The sequence below is a fragment of the Rattus norvegicus genome, chromosome 1 (assembly GCF_021556685.1).
Source record: "Rattus norvegicus strain SHRSP/BbbUtx chromosome 1, alternate assembly SHRSP_T2T, whole genome shotgun sequence".
NCBI lineage: Eukaryota > Metazoa > Chordata > Mammalia > Rodentia > Muridae > Rattus > Rattus norvegicus.
This window is the reverse complement of record NC_141534.1, coordinates 212,171,656-212,196,662: the sequence shown is the minus strand read 5'-3', so window position 1 is coordinate 212,196,662 and position 25,007 is coordinate 212,171,656. Positions and strand designations below refer to the sequence as shown.

The 25,007-nt window shown below is 49.3% G+C and overlaps 1 protein-coding gene across 6 annotated transcripts in view; it reads right to left on the bottom strand.

Moving 5' to 3' along the window:
* Positions 1-25,007, bottom strand: part of Shank2 (SH3 and multiple ankyrin repeat domains 2) — a 443,362-nt gene that overhangs the window by 275,162 nt on the left and 143,193 nt on the right. For 5 of the 6 annotated variants that reach the window (XM_087605433.1, XM_087605374.1, XM_087605484.1 and 2 more), the window contains 1 exon segment: positions 16,685-16,751. In XM_087605433.1, coding sequence (XP_087461559.1) covers positions 16,685-16,751 — 67 coding nt within the window. 6 annotated transcript variants of the gene reach the window in all.

Here is a 25,007-nt window from a genome sequence, read left to right as displayed (position 1 = left end):
AGTGGAACTGGGGAGCTGAAGCACACGGTCGCCTTCTGGAGAACTCAGAGAGGGGCTGCTTAGGAAGGACCAAGATCTAAGGCAAGGGCAAGGAGAAGTGGGCTGCTGCGGGACATGATACAAACAAAATGTCCTCAGGCTAGGGTTCCGGCCCCACAGAGGTCGGATGCTGCCAACAGGGAGGGTGCAGACAAGGCCAAAAAGTGTCTGCCTTCGAGGGAAGCAGCACTTGTCCTTCAAAATGGCAGTTGGCACAGAGCCTCTTGCACCTGACCCGCAGGTCCCAGGGGAGCCCTCTACACCTCTCCTCAGGCAGGAGAGTAAACCCAGGGCAGAACTCGGCTTAAGTGGCTTTTGGGATCAGATCTGCAGCCATTCTTGGTTCACGGGAACCTTGCCTGATCTCTGCCTGCATCCTCCGGTGACTTCCACCCATGTGTCTGTGTTCATGTGGCCCCATTTGTAGGACAAGGGTCCACTCTAATGTCGCACTTTAGTCTGATAACCTCAGGAAAGACCCTATTTCCAAAGAAAGGCCCATTCTGAGGAGTCAGGGCTTATATTTCAACACAGTTTAGGGGATACCTTTCAGCTCATGACAGGCATCAAAATGAGGGTCTCTGAGTTGGCTGGGCAGGTGGGGTCCTGTTGGAGCTGAGGCTGAGGATCCCAGGCTTTGTATGGAGGTTAGGAGAGACCTGTGTGGGGGCCACCAGCACAGAAGATCACACAGGGTAGGGAGTCCAAGGGGTAGCACAGCAGATCCCCAGGAAGCTCTCGGCATTTCTGTCTCGCAAAAGCCATGAGCCCCTGCGCTGGGCTCCCCTAGAACATGCTAAACAAGCTGGACAAGAGGGGATGGAAGTGACCAGGGACTTTGGGGGAAAAGATGAACATTGATGACAAGTCAGTGAGGACCAGACATGCATGGACTCACAGGGCCCATGTGGCACTTGCTGGGGAAGACTTGGGGAGCCATAAATCACCATGGGTCCCATCTGATCTTGCCTGAAAGGGTCTTTGAGGCACTTGCAACTCCCACTCTGGCTCCCTATTAACATTTAAAGCACAACTGGACCCACTCTCCAGCAGTACCACCCTGAGAGGCATTTCTGCATGGCCTAGAAGGTAAACCCGGGATTATTTTTAAAGAACTCTTGTTCAGTCAACAAACACAGATCCATGGTGCCAACCCTGGAAACCAGAGGAGCATTGGTGTGTCACCTGGGTTCTGTGACAGTAATGTGTCGCCCTGGCGTGTCATACAGCCAGTGGAGCTGAGCAACATCCCATCACAGATCACGTGAGGAGCCTCACAGAAGACGGAGATAAAACTACATTAGAAATGCCAAATAAAAACTATAAATGGAAGAAAATTGGCTCAGGTCAAGGCTGACAGGTGTGGAAAAGAATTTCTACTTTCCGATCTTTCTTCAGCTGTGGGCTGCCTGAAGCCCTCTGATGGTTGTTACGGGCTGATGTTCGACATGGGGGCTGGGCGGGATGGCGCAGGGGAGTGAAGAGTGCATGGTTTAAAGTTTATAGAAGAGTCCTGGTAGACGCATCCATGAAGATCAAAGTTACTGGCTGGGAGGTGGGTGGGAAAAGGACCAAGACCCTTCTTAGATAACAAGAAACAGCATAGTAGATAGATTTATTAGTTCCTTTTCTATAATCATGATGAAATGCCCAAGGCTGGGTAACTTCATAAACAAAAAGGGTTTCTGTTAGTCCAGCACCTAGCAAGTTCTGAGGTTCTGGCAAGGGCCTCATGGCAGGTGGCATCACAATGGTGGACAGACTGGAGAAGAAAAGACTGCATCACAAGGCAGGAAGCTAGAGAGAGTGGGAATCCACTTTGTTAAAGGCCTTACAAACACTGCCACTGTGGGATGTTCCAAGCTCCAGACACATGGGGCCTTGAAAGAAAAATTTAAACCACATTCCAACTGTGGCAGTAGAAATACCCACTATATCTTGGATGCAGGGAAGAAATACCTGACCAGTGAGAGGTGCCTACACGGACAGTGAATGTGGGTATGTGGGATCCATGAGGCACAAGCAACAGGATGCAGTGAGTCTGCTGAGCCCCGTCCCTGTGCTGGACATCTGCTAGGCTCTCTGCTCTTCCACTTTTGCCAATTGAAAACTTATTTGTAGGGGTTGATGGGGATAGCAAGTTGGTAAAATGCTGGCCACATGAGCATGAGGTCCTGAGTTGGGATCTTTAGAATGAGCCAAAGAGAAAAAGAAAAGAAAGATATAGAAAAGGAGCAAGCCAGCCAGAGATGATGGTGCACACACACTATAGCCCTAGTGCTATGGAGATGGAGACATGCAGATCCCCAGAGCTCGCTGGCAGGCCAGTCTAGCCAATCTCAGTGAACGATCCCACCTCCCAAGTTCTGTGTGGTCTGGGGTCACCTGGCCTGGCATGGCTTGGTCTGGCCAACTAGGAAGAAAGGTATCTGTGATACCTAGAAAAGCAGCTCCAGAGGACTCAAGGTGCAGGCTCTCACCGGCCATGATCTATGTGGATGCTCCATGGGAACGCAGATGACGTCATGACTTTGACGGAAGTGCATCAGGGACCAGTTGTGCTGGATGGTTCCCTGCTCCCTACCCCCCACCCCAGAGGCAAAATCCACATCTGGCCTGTTGTAGTTCTTAGGCTAGTGTCTGTGTTTTCCCAAAAACAAAGAAGTGTTGCCACGGCAACCTCTGCATCCAGAGCTAGAGCCTATTCTGAGACAGTAGACAGTAAGTTTTGTTTCTCAAATGACTTGGGTAGGCTCTGCTTTGAATGCCTTAACCTTCGATGAAATCCCAGGAGTGGGAGGAGTGGGGAGGCTCAGGAGAGAGGCACCCACCGGTCCCCAGAGTCACAGCTGTTCCTGAAATGCAAAGTGAGTTTTTAGTTTTAAAATAAATCATTATTAGGGCCAGGAGATGGCTCAGCAGGTAAAAGCATTTACCACCAAGCATGAAGACCTGAGTTCAATCCACAGAGAAGAGGTGGTGAAGGAGAGAAGTAATTCCTGCTGACTTCTACCCCAAACTGTGCTACGTACATAGCCATATCACAGCCATGTACATCTCCTCACACATATCCATGTACACGGCCACATACATATCCACCGCACAATACATAGATGAATAAAAACGGGTAGTTTAAAGGCTTTAGAATTATCAATATCATCATTGTCATCCCCGGAGCAGTGCGTTACGGACTTGACTGTGATGGAAGCGAATGTGACATTATGTTATCGTGATCTTGCCTTATCAAAAAGTCTCACTTAACACAAAGAGGCATAGACCGAATGCATTGACTGTCAAGTGACTATCATGGTAGTTTTGTGGGAGATGACATCCCATTGAAGAGTTAATAACGTGAGAAGTGTATGCAATCACAAGAAAACACCAATACCTTTCACACTGTGATCTGTGCTCCATGACCCAGGGCATTTTGACTACACACACACGCACACACACCAATTTGTACAAGGCCCTGGGTTCCATTGCCAGAGAGGCAGAGAAGGAGGAGGAGGAAGAGAAGGAAAGGAGAAGGGGAGGGGATGGAAGGGAAGAGAGAAGAAAAAAGGAGGAGGAAGGGAGGAAGGGAAAGGAAGAAGGGAAAGGGGAAAGAGCTGAGGAAGGGAAGAGGAGGGAAGGAGAAAGAAGGAAATGGCCAGGAGCTATCTTTGACCACTAGGAGGGTAAGAGGCACAGACACAGCATAAGGGGCAGCCTCACTGGAGAACCTCCTGCAGCCCCCATGGAGGTCTCACCTTTCCAAAGTCACCAAAAGATCTGAGCTCACAGCAACCACCTAATCGGAGCCCCGCCGGAAAGACTTGGACAGGGCAAGGCCTCCTGCCCACAGCGCTGCTTCTCCCTTCCCCCAAAGTTTCAGAGATTCATGGACACCTTTGCTGCTGTAGATGACCCCCTACACACAGGAGGCAAACACTGGGAGGAGATGGCTCTGCCCCCAGCTCAGAGGTCTGCTACCAGCATGCTGGGTCAGACCCTCCATGGACATCCCTGGGGTAAGTAGCATGGGCACGAGAGGCCAGAAAGTGCAGTGTGGAGGTGGTCCGGAGGGCAGGGCTTTGAATGGAATTTTTTTTTAAATCTAGATCACAGTGAGGTCAGAGCCTGGTAAGCCCATTGCAAGTTGAAATTACTGTTCAGTAGAAAATTCATTGAGGGCTGCGGAGTAAGGAGGATAACTCGGCAGTAGAGGGACTGTCTATTGGGCACAGAACCCTGGGTTCCATCTCCAATACAGTCAAAAAAGAAAAGAAACCGCAATGGCCAACCTCATGCCACAGCTTAGCCACACAGCATGGTACAGAGCACCCCTTCCATCACCTCAGGGCTGGTGGGTACTGAGGAGCTCTGCAATGACTCAGCCCTCAGCCCCCCACGAGATGACTAGAATACAGATCGCCAGCCGAGGAGAATATCACCAATAAAAGCCTGGCTTTCGACTGAAGGGCCTCCCATTCCCACCATCAGAAAGCAAAAACGTTCCAAGTCGAGCCATCATAATTCAGCAAGCATCGACAGTCACTTCATGGCATCTTGTATCCCCTGGCACGGAGTCAGGCGCCACCAGGCACCCTGTGCTCATGCCCCGATTTCCAACCGCAGGCATTCCCTGCACAGGGTCACACATAAGGGACATGTCTCACATGGCTCCTACACAGAGCAAGATCACTTTTAGTAACGGCCGTGTAATAAGTGTTATTTTCTTGATTCATGTATTTGTATTTAAATGAAACATTAGAAAAGAAAAAATGTCAATGTTAAAGGTTTTATCCAAATTCAGTAATAAAGAGCTTTCAAAAGCTCTGAAATCCACATGCGTTGAAATCCACACTCGATGAACATTTCCTACCCTGTCGTCTGCACTGGCTGCTGGTTAACCTGGGGCCCCAGGATGGTTTACTGAAGAAAGCAGGCCTGACTCTTTCCACAGCAGGAGCATGGGAGAGTTGCCACAGGGTTACAGATCCTACTAAACCTGTATCAGAACTATAGCTGACCCACGGGTGCCTGAGGGCCACATGTGGCTGAGACTGGGTAACTGAGGTCCCTAGAAACCACTAACACACGGTGTTTAGTGACAGGATATGTTTTATTGACAGGCCATGCCTCTTTATGCATTTGTGTGTGTGCACATGTTTTCATGTGCCAAACGTACACATAAAGGTCAGAGGGCACCCTGGCATGTCAAACCTCACCTCCCACCTTCTTAGGGGCAGGATCTCTTGTTCACTGATGTGTGCACCAGGCTAGCTGGCCCAAAAGCTCCCTGGGATTCTCCTATCTCCACCATCCATCTCACCTTTAAAGCACAGGAATAACTGATATGTGTTAGTGTATCTGGCTTTATGTGGATTCTGGGGGATGGGAATTCAGGTTCTTGTACTTGCGTGGCAAGTACTTTACCCACTGAGCCATCTCCTAGCCCTTCCCATTAGCCTCTTCACACAACCAGAAGACGCAGTACCCAAGATCACAGCCAAGAGTTGGGGCCTGAACCCTGAGCTCTTCCTGGAACTCACCAAGCTCCTGGGACAGGAGGTAACTACTCCCCAGGTCTGCTGTGACTGCTGACATTGGTCACCTGCCCTCCTCCTGACCCATTCTGTTCTATTCTTGGGCACAGCACTCTCCTCTGCCTGGAAGGTTATAGGGTGACCATGTGGCCTAGGACTAGCCACTGACCCAGCTTCACAGCCTTCTACCCTCCAGCTGGGAGGGTTTGTTTGTTTTGTTTTGTTTGAAGTTACGTGGGTGTCAAGTGTGCATGTGAAAGTCAGAAGACACCTTTGGGGAGGTGGCTCTACTCTCATCGTGTGGGATCTGGGGATCAAATTCAGGCTGTTGGGCTTAGATGAAAGCTCTTTAACCCACTGAGCCATCTTGTTTGCTCATGATGAGTGTTTCTGACACACCCCTCTCCTAGGCCTTTCTCAGATCTGAGAAAGAGAAGAAAGGAAAATGAATGTCAATGGCCACTGTGACTAGTTTGGATGGGCTGACGCCAAAGCCATCTTCCCCAGAAGGCATTTGGATGCCGGTCTTGGCAGTGGAGACAAGTGTTCTCCTTGAGTGAAGTCGCTTGTATTGACATGGAAGAAAGGATTTCTGTTCTGTCACCAGAGAGAAAGATGGGTCCTCTTCCTTGACATGAGCTCAGTAATGGATATTGGCCGAGAACCTGGTGGGTGTTGGGCACCATCCTGGCTGGGAAGAGTACAGAACATAGGCTGAAGAGCCTGGAGTCTTAGGGCAGACCAGCAAATAAGGAGAGAGTGGGTAGACAGTGGTGTGGTGGAGTAGGAAAGCCAGGCTGAGCACCTGCTCCAGCAGCAGGAGAAAGCCCCACTGGCTTGGATTGAAGGAGACATCTGGAAGGCCACCCCATCTCTACCTCTCTAAAGCCACGAGCTGTATTTCAGCCAGGTTTCATGCTACACAGAAAATCCAGCAGCCAGCATTTAGCCAGGAGGTTGGCGAAGCATCAGGGAGAATGGAATTAGTGGTCTGGAGACCAAGTCACTCTGGGAGGGACAGAACAAAGCCAGACTCCAGAGCTAAGTCCTCCTTCTCAGGTATCCTCAACTTCCCCCCATGCTGGGAGAAGGACATGGGGACGGGGACACACGGGAAAGCATGCAGTGACTGTACAGCAGCTGGCTGCCCCACCCACTTTCTGGAGGATTTATTCTCTCAGTAAAGACCACACTCTGGAAATCATAGAATGCTACCTTCCTACCACAGGAGTGCAGCGTCACACCACAAGACCACAGTGGCTTTGGCCAAGGTTAGCCTGGAGTAGGGGATCAGCCTCTCCTTTGATGAATATTCCTTTGGCATAGCAGATAAGTTTCTCTACCTCTGACAGGAGCAGCCTCCCAATCCTGGGAACTTCCCGTAGCTAGAAGAGGTTCTTTCCGCCTGGTTCCCAGGAGCCTGGGCGGGGCCACAAAGAAACAAACTAGACAAAGCCCATTTGCAAAAGGTTCCGGATTCATTCATGCTCTACCGGCTGCTCCAGCTGAGCTCTCTGCCCCTTCAGACCACATGACACTCCCTTCTTCCCAAGAATCTTGAGGGACATCCCATGGATCTGATCTAAAGGAAGCAAAATACAGCTCTTTATCAGCTACCTTGGCAACTCTAGGACAGTAAAGCCCATACAGCAATGGCCTCAGGGCACTGCAGTATAGCAATGGGAGGGTCTCATGCCTGCTCTGGCTGCCCCAGAAGCGAGGACCCAGCAGAGTCACAAAACCAAGCCTTGATTGGTCACCTCTGTTTCTCTTCTGATAATTCCTGCCATTGAGCTGGGCTCTGACTTGTTCCTTCCAGCTGGGTAGGAGTGAGCCCCATGGAGGTACACGCTTGGAGGAACCCTCCCTCTTCTCACTAGAGCCTGGGTGAATCCTGCTATTGCTGTTTATTAGAGCAGAATTAGGAAACTTCCCTCTGCTCTGTTTAATTCCACCACACGCATCCTGCCATTCTACAGTCCCTACCACGTGGCTGGAATCCCTGGACCGCCTTAAAGAGTCGCAGGAAGAGGTCCCAACCCTGCTGCTGCCTATCCAAATCCTTCTTGCAGTTGGGCTCAGCTCTGACCCAGAGAAGAGTCTGATTTATAGCTCTGAGGGATATAGGGGAAGAGCTGAGGTCCAGAGAAAACATGGCTGGTCCAAGATCACCAAAATAATTCCAGATGGAATCTCACCCTTTCCGGTCCTCAGCCTAATGATTTTTCTTCAGTTCCACTACCCTTTGTGGGTATGAGGCTTTTTAAAGGAAGGTCTTCAAGTTCTGGTGTTGAACAGAGGCATCCCCTGGCTCACGGAGGACTGCAAATCCTCACAGAGGGGCCCAGGAAGCTCAACCGGGGCCAGTATGGGTGCTATGGTCACTTCCGGGCCTGTACTTGGACTCACTGCCAGCGAAGGCATAGGTGAGGGGGTCAGGGTAAAACAGAGCCTACAAGGATCTTGAGTCCTGCCAAGGACGGATGCTAAACCGTGCTCAGGATGCTAAACCGTGCTCAGGATGCTACTAGAAGCTTGAAGTCAGCACTGGTCCTAATTTGCCAAGCAGTTCTTCAAGGTAAAGCCTGAGATCAGTGAGTGACCGGAGCTGGTCCCTGATACACATCTAGCCCAGAGTTAAATGAGACACCTACTTTCACAGCAGCTGTTCGTCAACACAAAGCCCAGGAGCTGAAACAAGAGAGCCCAGAGCCTAACCCCTCGTCTCATTTTGTCTTGGTAAACTGAATGCCTGATTTCTTTGACATAAGCTATTCTACTGAAGGTGGTGTTGGGGTTGGGTAGAGGCGGGGATAGGGCTCTAGTCATTCTCTGCCTCCTGACTGTGGGTCCCACGTGACCAGCTGCTTCACACTCCTGCCGAGCTGGACCTTCGTATCAGTGGACTGGAAGGTCACTGAAGAAGGATCCTCTCGTGACCAGCAGGAGCTGATTGGTCAGAATGGGATCTATGCGTACCTCCAGCCCTGAGTGGGGGACACTATGCTCTCTGTGTGGCTTGAGTCAGTTCTTTCTGCATCTGAGATCATAAGGACCGGGAAACTGAATGCAAACCAGAGAGAGAGAGAGATTCTGGTGACAAAAACCTGTCAGGACCCAAAGGTCATGCTGAGGTCATCTCCACAGCCTGGAAGCTCAGGGAAGACACTTAGGATCTCAGGACCAGTGAGCAGCAAGGACCAGGACCGGGACCAGGATCAAGACCGGGATCAGAACTCCTTCAACTACATGTTCTTTTTTTACTTTCTTTTTTTTTCCGGAGCTGAGGACCGAACCCAGGGCCTTGCACTTGCTAGGCAAGCGCTCTACCACTGAGCTAAATCCCCACTCCCTCAACTACATGTCCTTGTTCATACTTAACTACCCCCTCCCCCTTTTAAGACAGCCTCACTGTGGTAGTGAAGGTTTACCTAAAATTCACTGTACAGCCAGGCTAGCCTAGAATCCACAGCAACCTTCCCACCTTGCTTATTCTCCTAAATGTTGAGATTACAGTGGTGAGCCCCTCACACTTGGCTATGCAAGAACAGCAGGAACCTGGGAGTGAGCCTCTTGAAACCTCTAGAGGGGCAGAGCCAAGTACAGGCCTAGGGTAGGGTGTCAGCGTGGAGGTCAAATACTGTAGGAAGAAGTGTGAAAGAAGGAAGAGAAAACCGATGGAGACTGAAGACCAGCCTAGACCTCAGAGGAGACTGAGCTGATAAAAACAGGTGAGTGGGGGCTGGGTGTGGTGGCACATGCATTTAATCCCAGCACTTGGGAGGCAGCAGCAGGCAGATCTCTGAGTTCAAGGCCAGCCTGGTCTACAGATGGAGTCCCAGCATAGCCAGGGCTATACAGAGAAACCCTGTCTCAAAACAAAACAAAACAAAACAAAACAAAACAAAACAAAAAAGTGAGTAGGTAGGGCTGGGGAAAGATGGGTTGTCTCAAGTGATGGTGGCTGAATGCTGCACAGGCAAGAACAAAGTCAATCTTGGCTTTCAAGACTTCCATGAAGTCCCAGCAGATGCATGAGGTTGAGGTGTTTGGGGACAAGCGGCATCTAGCTTTGTGCCAACTATCTATTGCAAGGTCTGGGGGAGGCATCAGACTTCTGCAGCCCTGCAGCCCTCTGCTCTGGTGTGTGGTCACATTCGACAACCTACTTCCTCAGGTGTTTCATTGTCCAGGAATTCCCCACAGACTCGACCCCCTCTCCACATGAAGGCCTGTTAGTTGGTTCAGACCTTTACTGAGAGCGTCTATCACTTCTGTAACCCCTACCACCTCAGACCTCGCCCCCTTGCCAATAGCAAGAGGAATTTTGGAGTGGAGAGTGCCCACAGAGGAAGGAGCAAGCAGCAGGTGACGGTGCTGGGTCTACAGGTCAGGATACCCTGTTGTGACAGCTTCAGTGGATACCCTGCTAAGTCTAACCCAGGCACTGTCCTTTGACAGGACAGTGTCGGGGGGACCACGGGAACCTTTAAACAGCTAGTCGAGCACATATGGTTGGTTTTGAGTTTGAGGAGAGGATGGATGTGCTGAACGGCATTAGCTGCATCTTGATAGGCTGAAGAGGCTGCATCCTGATAGGCTGTGGCCAGGGAGATGGGTGTTTCATGTTGTAGGAAACTGCTAGAGACTGTGGAGATGAGAGTGGCGGACAGTGACACACCTCTGGAGCTTCCTGCATTCAGGGTGTGCAGAACCTGGAAGTCACAGGCCAGGAAAGGTTCCAGATCAGCCCAGAACTCAAAGGTGTCTATGTGTGTGCAGGAGGGAGCAGGATGCTGTGTATACTTGCCAGCAGCCAGGTATGTCCACTGTGGGGGAAGCAGGGTGACCTGGAAAGGAGGGACCAAAGCAGGACACATTGTGTCCACACTCATCCCCTCACTCGAGCAGCATTCTGATTGGTTGAAGGGAGACCGGACGCAGCAAGAGAGAACAGACGGAGAGTTGCTTAGGAAGCACAGGGGAGTGCACGTGGATGGGAGTGCGCATGGACAGACGGAGATCATGAAGACAAATCACATGGAGATGCTCACAAGACAGAAGGCCAGGGCCAGCTGCCATATCCTACTAGGAACAAAACCGCGGTGTCTTAGGAGCCAAGCTCACACACAGGACAGGCCCAGGGTGGCAGTAGATCTGAAGTGGATATTCACCTAGGCCTTGTGTTAGAAATTCCCAAGTCAAGACACCACCCCCACCGAACACAGCTGCAGCACAAGGATATCACTGGGAACAAACAAACAAACAGACAAAACCATGTCACTCAGGGGTCACAACTATGCTTTCTGACTGGAGATAAAACTCCTGGATGGGAGAAGAGGAAGCAAACACAGAGCCACAGTGAACCTCTAGACCAATGCCTTCAATGGCAGACAGCAACCAAGAGCCCAGGCACAGACAGACCTGAACAATCAACCCAGTGCAAGGACACACACACACACACACACACACACACACACACACCCCAGGCTGATACAACTTTGCATGTCTTTCTAATCCCCTCAAAGGACAAGAAGAATAGGGTGAGCCCCCACCAGCCAGGTAGCAGACCATCTGCTTTAGAGACTGCAGTGTCTGGGAAGCTTTCTGTCCCCCACTCCTCCTGAGCTACTTGCTCTGAAAATAGGCTGTGGGAATCTGATCGACAGCTGCGTGATGGCTGCCCGACTGTAGTATCATTTCTCCCTTCCTTGGGGAGAATTATAGAGGGGGCACTCCACACTGGGGACCCTGATCCATTTGGTTAAATTTAAGGAAATAGGTCACCCGTTTGGGTTTTCCTGAGGATCTGCTAGAGAGTCTCTCTGGCAAATACAAAGGCTCCTACGGCTCATCGGAAGTAGCACATTCCATAGTGAAAATGCCAGGAAAACAGAAATCTCTCAGGTCGGAATTATTTAATTTCCCAGCAGGTGGTATCTCCAAACAGGTATATTCTCAAAGAACCATCAGTCAAAACAAGCTCAGATTTCACATTCTCACCCCCCCCACACACACACACTGCATTACACTAAGAAATCTGAAAACATCTCCCTCCATCCATCATCTATGCAAATCCACAGAGTAATGATACAGGCTCCCGGTCTTGAAACCTAGCAACCGTATCCAAGTGCTCCTTAGTCAGCTAAGCAGGCACCAAACTCACGCACTCACACATACACCTCAGCTCTATGGACTGTGTTATCACACACACACACACACACACACACACACACACACACACACACACCTCGACTCTCTCCATATCTGTGGAAGGACAAGACAGGAAAACAAACCTTGTTCCGCTGAAGAAGCACAACCCATGTCATTTAATCCATCTGACAGCGCATCTCCCCTCAGAGCCAGGCAAGAACAAAACCACCAAAGATTGGGGAAAACAGGTTAGCCGGGTCCGCAGCTTATCAGCGCGCCACATGCTTAATACTTGCATGCTTATTTCGGACGTGGGCTCCCCAGCTCCCCCCTGGCCTTGCTTTTAATGGAAGCCACCCTATGGAAGTCATCCTAAGTACTCTGTGGCCAAGGCACCTCAAGCCGGTCCGGCTCATCTGCCCAGCCACAGCTTACGATGGGTGACAGCAAGCAGGGATTAACTTCGCTATTCACAGCGTCTCCCAACAAGCACTTTCTTCCAGCTGGCAGATAAAACAATCTGATGGAAATCACGTTTAATATTTTAAGGGGGGGGGTGTTTTAAAAAAAACCCAGCAGCGCAGAATCAGACAAGAGCAGCACGCACACCGTGACCGGCTCGCACATAAATGTGCACGCTAAGACGCTGAGCCTATTGGGGAAGCAAGCTGCAGCCACATGAACTCTGCGGATCTCCAGGTGTCCATTTGCCAGATGGCTCTGACCGCAGGGTTATGGCTGCCTTCCCCAAAACCACATCTGCACTTCTGAAGTGCTCTGATTTTGCTAGCACACTAGCAGGCGTCGAAAACAAAGATTTCCCCCATTCAAAAGCAGGAGCAATTTGATTTTTCGATAGGAAGGATTTTCTCTGATTAACCACGGTGAAAGTAAGGGAGGTGTTTACCCACCTTTAGTGACCCCCAACTTGGAATGTGGAGAACTTTCCACTACCCTACATTCAGATATGTGCCCTGACCAGACCGACAGAGGTGTGTGTTGGGGGCGTTCCTTCATTTCCTCCTGCTTGAGATTCAAAGAGAGCAACTCAGCCTCTCTCAGCCTCACTTAGCTTAGGATACATAGGACTCTGATCATGAGCAGTGAGGGGTGCCAGACTCGGGGATGGGGGACACACTTAGGGACAGGTCTCTTTCCTCCTTGTCCCTCCTAAGTGGAAGTGAAGCTTAAAATATGAGACTAAAACGTGGAGTACTAGCTCAGTTCAAAGTGTGAGCACTTGAGTTTGGATCCCCAGAAGTCATATAAAAAGCCACCACAGAGGTTTATACACGGGAGGCTGTGACAGAAAGCATCTCGGAACTCTGAAACAAGGGAAACTTCGAGCCAGAGATAGACCGTTTCAAACAAAAGGTAAATGGGTCCTGAGGAACAACCCCCAAAACAGTCCCCAGAGCTCTACATGCTTGAGCACAAATGCACATCTACCCTCCTCACCCCAACACCGCCATCACCACCCAAACACACATAACCAAAAGACTGTAAAGTCAAAACTCAGGACCAAGTGGGCACCCATCAACAGTATGTCAGCCACCCCTCCGTGCCTCAGATCAGAATGAAGACAGGGCTTGGGCTGAAAAGGAAGGTGACAGAAAGGCCATCCTTGAATGACAAATGGCATGGGGGAGGGTCACTTACTCAGCACATACTGCACAGCACTGAGGGGCAGCTACTGAGGGACAGGCAAAGTCCAATACAGTTGCCCTAGAGAAGGCAATGGCCCAAGGCAGGCAACTCTAAACTCTGGGCCCTGCAGTGGGGGCCTTGGGAATGGATCTTCTCACAAATGGTTTAAGGATCTTCAGAGAGAGGCCATTTTAGATATAGGACCAAACTGGTGTCCTAGGATAAGACAGGAGGTTGAGACAAGCTGGATGGTTACTTGTCTCACTGCTGGGACAAACGCCTGAGGAGAAGCAACTTAAGGAAGAAAGGGTTTATTTGATTCACAGCCCTCGAGGGCTGTCCATCATGGCGGGAAGGCCATCAGGAGTGGGAGGTGGCTGGTCGCATCACATCCACAGTTAGGAAGCAAGATGAACGCCGGTGCTCACACTGCTTTCCCCTTTTTATTCATTCTGGGACCCCAGTACAAAGGATGGTGGCGCACATATTCAGGGTGAGTCTTCATACATCAGTTAACCCAAACTAACTAGACTCTTATTCACAGACACACCCAGAGGTCCGTTTCCATGCTGATTCTAAACCCCATCAAATTGGCAATCTCAATAGCCACAGAGAAGGTCAGGTTATCACAGACCAGAGACTGCAAACGTGTGTCACAAACCAGACCCGTGGAGGAGGCCAAAGACCACCAGCAGCACCTAGCATGGGAAAGAGCCCAGAGGACACCCTTCCGGAGCCTTGAGGAACAATACCCTGGCAGTACCTTGATTCTGACCTCGCATCCCCTTGAACGGCAGAATAAACTCATTATTTTAAACAGCTCAGCTAGCTGTCATCTGTCGTCCTTAGGAACTGATGTGTGGCCAATCCTCCTATCTGAATGAGCGCATGAGAGATGGGGATGCCTAGGAAAGCTGGATACCCAGCCTCTCATTAGCATAGTGATTTCAGTAGCACCTGGACCTGTGGAGTCAGACGCGTGCCTGCCAGGGTGTCTGCATTCCACACAAGCTCTCAGAAACCCCAAGTACACCCTGTACTGAATTCACACTGTGCAACGCTGGCTGAGGAGACCAAGATCTCTCTCATTCAGGTGAGTGGGGAGCGCAGTCCATTACAGAGAGGAAGGAGTGACTCACAAGCTATTTCTGCAGATCAACTGTTGGGCTGGCAGAAAATCTGATGGAGCTTCGGGGTGGTGGGACATCAAACAAACAAACAAACAAAACCAAAAAACCATCTAGAACAAATGGTGACCAGGACTCAGGAGGAGTAGGCATTGTGACAGCAAAAGTGACAATGTGCACCAAAGTTTAGGCTTCTGAAAAGTCACATGTCTTTTTTGCAGCCACTGATCTTCCAAGTCACATGACTCCTAAGGGGACATGACATCTGCAGTCCTTTTAACATCACCCCTAGAGCCTAGGGTAAGGGAGGAGCCACAGAAGCCTCAGTTTCTGAAGCCCCTACCTTATAAAGAACCTGAGAGGATTTCTGAACCCACTAATCTGCCAGGGTCTGCCCAGAAGGAGGCGGTCAGAGATCTCACTGGTCATGGTGAGCTCTGACCCAGTCATCTCTAACCCCTCATACTTCTGGTCCCTGTGGTCATTCTCTTTTGTGCTAAAGGAGACAGATTGTGTCTGCAACTTCCTATACCAGACTGGAGTCTTAGGATGCAGACTCCTATCCTGGTCTTGTTGAGGCTCTGGACAGCCATCAAAGCTGCCCTTTTCAGGAGCCCTGAGCAGTGACTGTCTCCCTCAAAATGTTATCTTTCCCTCTCAGCCTCCACAGAGTAGTATCATCCCCATCTGTGAGATGCACCCCCATCTGTGAGGTGTCCTGCTGGCTGGAACAGCACTGATTTTGACCTCATAAGACACTCTGGGAAGAATGTCCCAGGCCTGCCATCTCTGAAAGGGAAGCCATTTCCCTCTGAAGTGGTAAAATATAAGGGGAAGTTGAAAATTAATATAGGACCTGTGGATGGTGCAACTGTTTCTGCAGTTGGCCCAGGTGAAGATGAATACACATGAGCAGAACAAGGTAACCACATCAGGTGGGGCACTTGGAATTTGCTCACAGCTGGTAGGTATGAGGCTAAGGCAGGCAAGCATAGGGAATAGCTTGGCAATCTCAGACTCTGCCTGGTTTGAGCTCACTCTATACACATCCCTCTTCTAACAACGCTGATGCTCAAAGCAGGGTACAGGGTGACACAAGCCCATCATCTGGCTCTATCATGATCCAATGTCCCAGCACAAGGAAAGTCCCAGTCACATTTGATGCAAGACACACATTCGACATGGTGAAGACATAAAAGCGAGACAGTTTCGCTAACTCCCGACACCCCAAAAGCAGGGTGAGGGCATAGACAGTGAGAGGCAGATGCCATCTGCTTCTTCTCAAGGCTCCAAGAAGCCCCATCCCAGAGCCCCTCAATGGGACAACTCCACCTTCGAGGGCTCACCACTGCTGCTCCAGTGGGACTGCTCCCCGCTGCAGGTCCTGTGGAAGCCCAGCGCTGGAGGGCGCAGGCCAGCTGGCTCATCCATTGTGCAAGACTGGGCCCAGCCCATGGTAGGACGGTGGGAGCAGGGAGGAGCCCCTGAGATGGCCCTCCTGGTTGGCGCAAGGGGTACTAGAAAGGGGAGGGGGACACCAAGTAGAGGTGACGGGAGGGCAGAGGAGAGGATCTCACATTCTTCTCCCCTCTCAGCTGCCACCCATCTACACATGAGTCTGTGCCTTCCGATAAGCATATCTAAGCCAGCTCTGAAGTGCACTTCCTCCTTGGTACCCAGACAGTTGCTCTGACTTGTTTCTATAGATCTTTAAAAAAAAATGCTTGAGAACAGTTTGGGGCTTATAGCAAACTAGAGAGGAAGGAATAGAGATATCCCCCGGGCTCCCCAACCCCCCATGCACCATCTCCCCTAGGATCACACAACCTGCCAATGTTGCTGGACCCTCACCGTCTGCAGAAATGCACAAGTACAGGCATATTATATTTTAAATCAACATTGGGGAAAATCAAGAGAGTTGAATCAGGTGGGAACCCTAGACCAATCCCCAGCAGAATTCAAACATCGCCATTCCTGAGGCCCTGCACACTTCACACGTGCCTGTAGCAGGCACTGTCAGGAGAGAGGAGAATGGTACTCTTCAAGGGAAGTGTGTTGCTCATCCCCCACGGTCTTCACAACCCTCCCCACTATCAGGGAAGGACTCCCAAGGCTGAGGGCTGGCTGTGCAAGCAGTCCCAGGAGGATCTCAGATGACAATGGCTGTGGTTTCTCACCAAGCCCACTCACCAATGTCTGTTTCCTTGTGGTTCTTGATGTACTCGGCAAGTTCAAAGTTCCCCGCTATTATAGCCACCTGCAGAGTGAAAAAAATCACAGAATTCAACGTCAGCTGCACAACCACGGGTCTCTATGTGCTGGCACTGTCAAAAGCTGCCCTCCTGTCCTGTCTGTTGCTGTGACAGATACTTGGAGAAGTGAGGGTTTATTTGCCTTACGATTCCAGGCTACAGTTTTAAGAAATGTGTCTCAAGAAAATGACCACACAATCCAAAGCACTTCAGCAGGAAGCAAGCACGTAGCAGGGGTCCCACTGGATTTTTATTCCTAATGCAAAGGGATCTTGTGCCTTACCCAAGAGGCCAGAGCTCAGCCTCACATTCTTACTTGCCTAGCTGGCTAATGGCCGTGCAGTTTCTAGGAAGAAATAAACTTAAGCATAAATGCAAACAACCATGGCAGAGTTTTAATTTCTGCCAATTGGCTTCTTTACAATTTTTTTACATGTACTTTTGTCTTATTTGATAGAAAAGAAAATATATTTTGCTTATATTTTCCACACAGTCCATTACTGAGAGGAAACGGAGGCAGGAACTTAAATTAGGCCACAGTCTGGAGCAGAGGGAGATTAAATGCATGGATTCTTGCTTGTTTCTACTGAGTCAACTTCTTGACTCTTACACTGTTCAGGACTCCCTGACTAGGGAATGGTGCTGCCCACCATAGGCTACATCTTCCCGCATCAATTAAGAATCAAGATAATGCTCATAGCCTGATCTAGATAACTCCTCTCTTCCTGGTGATTCTAGATTGTATCAAGTTGACTAAACTAACCACCAAAAAGGCCCAAACCAAGGGATGCCTGGCCATCAGTACTCAGCGGCCACTTCATGACATTTTTGTGCAACCTTTTGTGGGGGCAACTGTCTGTACCAAGGCATGGGGACAGTCTGCAGTGACAGCAGGGGTGGGGCGGGTCTGTGAACTCCTCACTGTGGACCGTGTCCTCTGTATCAGAAGGCTGGGCTGCTATCCCACCCACTCCAGGAGTTCTTCTGTGAGGGTTAATTACGATTGTCAACTTGACAGGGGAATTTAGAACCTCCATCGAGGCAAGCCTCTGGATGTCATTGAGGAGGGAAGACCCACCCTGAATGTGGAGGGCACCATACCATGGGCCAGAATCGCAGGCTGAATAAAGAGGGAGGAAGTCAACTGAGCACCAGCATGTATCGGTTTCCTGACTGCAGATTCAATGTAACCAGTTGCCTCACAACTGCGATGCCACGCCTCCCCACCATGGTGGACTGTGTCCTCAGACTGAGCCAAAACAAAGGCTTCTCTCCTTACATTGCTTTGGTCAGGTATTCTGTAAGAGCAGTGACAAAAGTAACAAGAGCACCCACTTTCTGACTAGACACAAGTCCTTCAAATGCTCTTAATGCTCCCTGAGCACAAACTGTTCCACCTATGCATCCATGCACACAGCCTAAGGGCTGGAGATGCCGCTCAAAGGTAGAGAACCTGCCTAACGGGCACTAAATCCCTGAGCCCCACCTTATAAAACACCACACTTCCAAAGCAGATGTGGTGGACCAGGCTATAATCCCAGCACTCGGGAGGTAAAGGCAAGAGGATCTCTAGTTCAAGGTCATCCTTGGCTGCTTTGTGAGTTTGAGGTCAGCTTAGGCTACAGTATGCCCTACAATAGAAAGCAGGAGTGAAGAGAGGGAGAGAGAGAGAGACAGAGAGAGAGAGAGAGAGAGAGAGAGAGAGAGAGAGAGAGAGAGAGCGCCCAGCTAAAAAACATCTCAGCATAGCTCTGTAGCCCTGCTGCCTGACACCTGACTGTCAAGAACACCCAGCAAGTGACACCAGGTATTCAGTGAATGGTCCTAGAACTCCAAACAGAGACCCTTAGCCAATGCCTACAATGCTCTAGAGCCCCTGAGATGGAGCCATTTGTACACCCACAAACAGACCATAGAAAGGAGGCTCAGTCCTACACATCTATACTGAACTGACATCACATAGCAATGTAAAGGAACCCCATGGGGGTGGGTCTCCCCAGGAAGAAGCAATGCTCGAGGCTGCAGCACTGACCTCTGTTTCCAGCTTCCTTGGGTTCTACATGTGCCCCATATACATACAGTCACCAAGACTAGATAAGATTGATGAAGCTAAGAAGGGCTTGCTGACAGGAACCGGATATAGATGTCTCCTGAGAGACAAAGCCAGAGCATGTCAAATACAGAAGTGAATGCTAGCAGCAAACCATTGAATTGAGAATAGGACCCCCATTGGAGGAATTAGAGAAAGGATTGAAAGAGCTGAATGGACTTGCAACCTAGTAAGAACAACAATGCCAACCAACCAGAGCTCCCAGGGACTAAACCACTACCGAAAGACTACACATGGACTGACCCATGGCTCCAACTGTACATGTAGCAAAGGATGGCCTTGTTGGGCACCAATGGAAGGAGAAGCCCTTGGTCCTGCCAAGGTTGGACCCCCAGTGTAGGGGAATGTCGGAGGGGGGAAGAACGGGGGTAGATGGGAAGGGGAACACCCTTATAGAAGAAGGGGAGGGGAGCAGAATAGAGGGCTTATGTCCAGGAAACTAGTAAAGAGAATAACATTTGAAATGTAAATTAAAAAAAAACACTATCCAATAAAAAAACCGATGGGGGGGGGGGAAGCAAGCTGAGAAAGCCAGTAGACCATCATGGCCTCGGCATCAGCTCCTGCCTCTAGGTTCTTGCCCTGTTTGAGTTTCTGTCCTGACTTCCTTTGACTAAGTATAAGGTAAATAAACCCTTTCCTCCCCAAGGTGTTTGGTCATTATGCTTCATCATGGCAATAGTAACCCTAACTATGACAGGGCTCAAGAAAATGACCTCAAAATCTTAAGTATTTTGGCAAGGCAGAAAGTTTTACTTCTACAGAGGGGAGTGTAACTTTTTTTTAAAAAAAAAAGATTCATTTGTCTATTATATATAGATTTATTTGTCTATTATATATACATACACTGTAGCTGTGTTCAGACCAGAAGAGGGTAACAGATCTCATTATAGATGGTTGTGAGCCACCATGTGGTTGCTGGGACTTGAACTCAGAACCTCTGGAAGAGCAGTCCTCTTAATCAGTGAGCCATCTCTCCAGCCCGAGTGTAGCTATTCTTAAGCAAGGTCCCCCTGAGATTTTATTCCTAGTGCAAATGGACCTTCTGCCTCCTTCTGGGTGGTCAGAACTCTGCCTCTCCTTCCCACAGGGCTGGCTGATTTAAAGCAGTAAGGCTGATGAGTAGAATGTGACTTTCAGCAGAGTGAAACCTTGGGCAGAATTTTGATTCAAGAACATCTGACCGGGGTTGGGGATTTGGCTCAGTGGTAGAGCGCTTACCTAGGAAGCGCAAGGTCCTGGGTTCGGTCCCCAGCCCCGGAAAAAAAAAAAAAAAAAAAAAGAACATCTGACCATAGAGGAACCTGAGTTCCATTCAAGTCGCTTCTTTACATTACTGTAGGTGGAGTTTTGTTTTTGCCTTTTGAGAGAAGAGAGAGCAAGAGCCAGAGGTGTCTCCTTAGACAGGTGGATCTCCGAGTTCAAGGCCAGCCAAGACTATGCAATGAGACCCTGACGGAGAAAAGACCATACAATTTCATTGACATTTCCTGTGTGCGCGTGGGGTGTGTGTGTGTGTGTGTGTGTGTGTGTGTGTGTGTGTGTGTGTTGTTTGTTCTCCCTTTTAAGAACCCTGAAGAACACAGATGTTAGGACTAGGAATGGAGTGTAGATGGCTTTGAAACCATTACACACTGCAAAGGTTTTGCAGTGTGCACTGGAAATACGAATTTTAAAGGGATTCATTTTTTCTCGTCTGTATTACCTAAACAATATATTAAATAAACACATACTCAATATGTGCCTTATATATTAAATACACTTTAAACATATGTGTATATGTATGTTTAGATATAAAGTTGGTATGTCCATGTCTATGTATAGATACACACTTAGCATGAAAGCAGGTGTGGAGGTTTGAATTTGCTTGGTTCAGAGGGTGGCATCATTAGGAAGTGTGGCTTTGTTGGAGTAGGTGTGGTCTTGTTAGAGGAAGGGTGTCACTGTGGGGGTGGGCAACGAGACCCTCCTCCCAACCACATGAGAGCCTGTCTTCCCCTGGCAGCCTTTAGATGAAGATGCAGAACTCTCAGCTCCTCTAGTGCCATGCCTGCCTGGACTCTGCCATGATCCCACCTTGATAATATGGACTGAACCTCTGAAACCTGTAAGCCTGCCCCCAGTTAAATGTCCTTGTAAGAGTTGCCTTGGCCATAGTGTCTCTTCACAGCAATGAAACCCTAACAAAGACAGAATTTGGTACCAGGGACTGGGTATTGCTGTGATAGGCTGACCATGCTTTCATTTGGAAGAGTGTGGATTTGGGGGACTTTTGAACTTGGGAAGCCATGGAATGCTTTAAGTGGGGCTTAATGGGCGGTCCTAGTAGGAATATGTCAGATGGTGATGCTGAGGATGATTTTAACTGTGTAGGCCTGCTAACCCCAGAGGTTTCCGTGGAAAAGAATGCTAGTTTGTGGCTTACAGACTATTTTTGCAATATTTCGGTGAAGAACATGGTTGCTTTTTGCCATTGTTCAAAGTGTTTGCCTGAGGCTAAGGTCAAAAGACTTAGATTAATTGCTTTGACAAAGGAAGTCTCAAAACAGCCTGGTATAAATTCTGTTGTGTGGTTACCAAAGTTCACTCTTATGAAGAATATTTTAATGAAAAGGAGCAAGCTGAGAAAGGATAATATAAAATGTATGGTTCAAGTAATAAAGGACACCAGGAAGTGAAATTGAGCCGAATCCTATATTCAAGGATAGAAACAGATTGAGGAGTGGTGACTTTGGGACAAGATCCTACCCAGCTAAGCTTAGACCCAGGCATGGTGGTAGATACTTTTAATCCCAACATTCAGAAAACAGAGCCATGCAGATCTCTGAGTTCAAGATCAATCTACAGAGCAAGTTCCAGGACAATCAATCTTAGGCATTGAGGGAGCTGGAAAACAGAAAGCTGGTAATAGAATAAGGGGGGCCAAGTTCCAACCCCAGCAAGCAGCCGAACTCAGCAGCTTTTGGCCACATGGCTCTGGTTTTAGAGTCAAGAATAAAAGGGACTGATGGGACAACTGATGCTGGTCAGCTGGAGCTAAAGAAAACTAGTGGTGATTAAGAAGACCAGCATCACTGAGGTGAAATCTTCTGGGAAGTATTTTCTGAGATCACAAAGAAGCTGTGTTGCAGAGATAACCAAGGCTGGGCCTCATGCTGCAGCTGGACTTGGTAATGTGTGAGAGTCACCCAGGTGGTACTGGTTTTGAAGGTATGAAGGGGTCTTGAAAAGCAGCTGAGACTTAGCACTGGGAAAGGGCAGGGAAAGCCATTGGTGAAGGTGCAGACTCAGTTGCAGTTGACTGCCCAGGAGTGAAGGGGTCACACAAAGAAGCTGTTTGGCACCATGAAGAGAGCCTATGAGAGGCTACTGGTGAAGCCTAGTTGCTGCAGAAGATGCCTTCTTATTGGAGATGCCAGTACCATGGGATGACCACGAAGAACAAGGTGGAGTGAATCAACCAGAGAGTAGATAGAATACTACAGAGGGCAGAGTCAGAGAAGTCACAAAAGCCCTTTGGAGGAGCCCAGAAGATCATGTGTGAATCCCAGACATTGAAACAAGAAGCTGTGAAGCTGAAGCTGACTTGGAGACCCCCAAAATGTTAAAGATGCCAGAGCCATGGAATACCTGTTGAGGAAAGCTGCTAACAGGGAGTGGAACCAGCCTAGGAGAAAGAAGTTTGTTGTAGTCAACCAAGCTGAAAGGAGTTGGACATCTGATATAGAGAAGCAGAGTTTAGAGTTTGCCCAGCTTGTTTACTATCTTGCTTTGGGGATTACAGTTAATGAGAATGAATCTCAGAAGAGACTTTGAACTTTGGGCTTTTAACATTGTTGAGACTGCTAAAGACTATGGGGACTTTGTAAGTTAGACTAGATGTATTTTGTAATATGCTATGGCAAGATATGACTCCCATAGACCCATGTGTTTGACAAGCCTATGGGGCCCAGAAGTAGGATATGGCGGTTGAATATGCTTGACCCAGGGAGTGGCACTATTAAGAAGCATGACCTTGTTGGAGTGGGTGTGGCGTTGTTGGAGGAAGTGTGTCACTATAGGGATGGGCAATGAGACCCTCCTCCTAACCACATGAGAGCCAGTCTTCTCCTGGCAGCCTTCAGATGAAGATGTAGAACTCTCAGCTCCTCCAGTCCCAAGCCTGCCTGGGCACTGCCATGCTCCCACCTTGATAATAATGGACTGAACTCTGAACCTGTAAGCCAACCCCAATTAAATGTCCTTACGAGAGTTGCCTTGGTCATGGTGTCTCTTCACAGACATGAAACCCTAACTAAGACAGTAGGAGTGTTTGGAAAGAAGAGGGGAAAATAGCTCAGGGAACAAGGTCGTGTTGTGGGATGAAGAGGATCAAAGCTACAACATGTATCTGTGTGAAAATACCACAGCAAACCCATTACTTTATACAATTAAGCCACACTGATGAAGATGCTGACAGAGGCATGCTCTCTGCTGAAGAGGAAAGGGCATGCTAAGGGAGTTTGGGAACCCACCCCTGCTCTAAAGTGGCACAGAACTTGCCGGAAATGGGCTTTGCACTCTGTAAAAGGTAGATCTGGCAGTGAATGAAACTTATTAAAGCTGCAGAAGTTTCTGGGCACGGCATTGAAGGAGTAACCATCATAGTCACCACTGCTCACAGTGACAGGCAAAGGACAGGATGGGACCACAAGGCAGAAAAAGGCCAGAATGGAAGGTGTAGCAGCTTCACAGACTGTCCTAGTGGGCAGAAAGAGAGGCCCATTCACCCTGCAGTAAGGAACAGTGAGTACATGGCTGGAATGCCGCTTCCGAAAAGACCTGGGTTGACAGGGACAGAAGATATACCTGCTGCCATCTAGGCTACCAAGGACGAAGCTTCCATGTGGTTCTGTGTGAAGTAATTATGTTTGCTATGCGAATGAAGTTGACGTAAATATCTATGAACTGCCTGCTTATTTCTCTCTGGGGAACCTCCAGGCAGCAGTGGCCACCCAACCCCCTCCACCACTGCCTGCCCATGCTTCCAAAGATGTCTTTAGAGGGAGGGAAGCAAGGGCCAGAGCTCCATAGTCCACTGAGGCTGTAGATGTGAGAGAAGGCAGGAGAATGTTGTCTTCTTTGATTACAGCCATGTTCGTCAGTAAGAATAACTCAGTAACAGAGCAAATGTCATAGTCACTTGTTCCAAGCACTGCTTTGAGCTGCTGGGCAGAAGAGGAAGCAGGGAACCTGTCCATCCCAGAGCTGGATGTGCCTATGCCAGTTAGTTTTTTGTCAACTTGGCACTAGCTGGAATCATCTGAGAAGAGGAACCTCAACCAAGAATGTGCCGCCATCACATAGGCCCATGGGCAAACTGTAATGCATTTTCTTGACTAATGATTGATGAGGGAGAGCCCGGCCCACGGTGAGTGATGCCACCCCTGGGCTGGTAGTCCTGTGTTACATAAGAGGGCAGGCTGAGCCAGCCATGAGGAACAAACCTATAAGCAGTGTTCCACCATAGCCTCTGTGTTAATTCCTGCCCCCAGGTTCCGGCCTTGAGCTCCTGCCCTGATTTCCTAGATGACTGTATGCTAACCTGTGAGATCAATAAATTCTCTCCTCCCCAAGTTAACTTTTGCCATAGTTTTACCACAGCAACAGAGAATCTAAGACATGTCAAAGCCAAGGTATTGGCTCAAGCCAATCGGGGCCAGAACCTCCCCTGTCCCTGACAGGGCAAAGGATGTGTTAAGACATTTGACCAACCACATGTTTAACAAGGCCGGATGGAAGATACCAGTCTGGCGTTCACTCCCAGTCACCAGCCCTCCTTGTCCTGTCTTTTCCTGGCATGAGGCCTGTGCATGTGATGTCCACAGTGGGAAGGGACCCTTTGAGGAGCCTCCAGGTGCCTCCTAAGAGACCCTCAGTGGGGCTCCTTCATGAAGAGCCAGGGTAGATCTGATCTAACCCCAGAGTCCAGGGAGCTCTATCCTCACAGGGCCCTGGGAACCCTGAGGACTCAGGATACTCAGTGAATAGAGACTCCTGTCTACAGAGCCGACTGGCCAGCAGATCATCCAGGAAATGAATCACCTGAAAGGCAAAGCCCTCATGTCACCGGATCCTCTAGCTATGCGGAGGGAGAGACGTGTCATCTGTT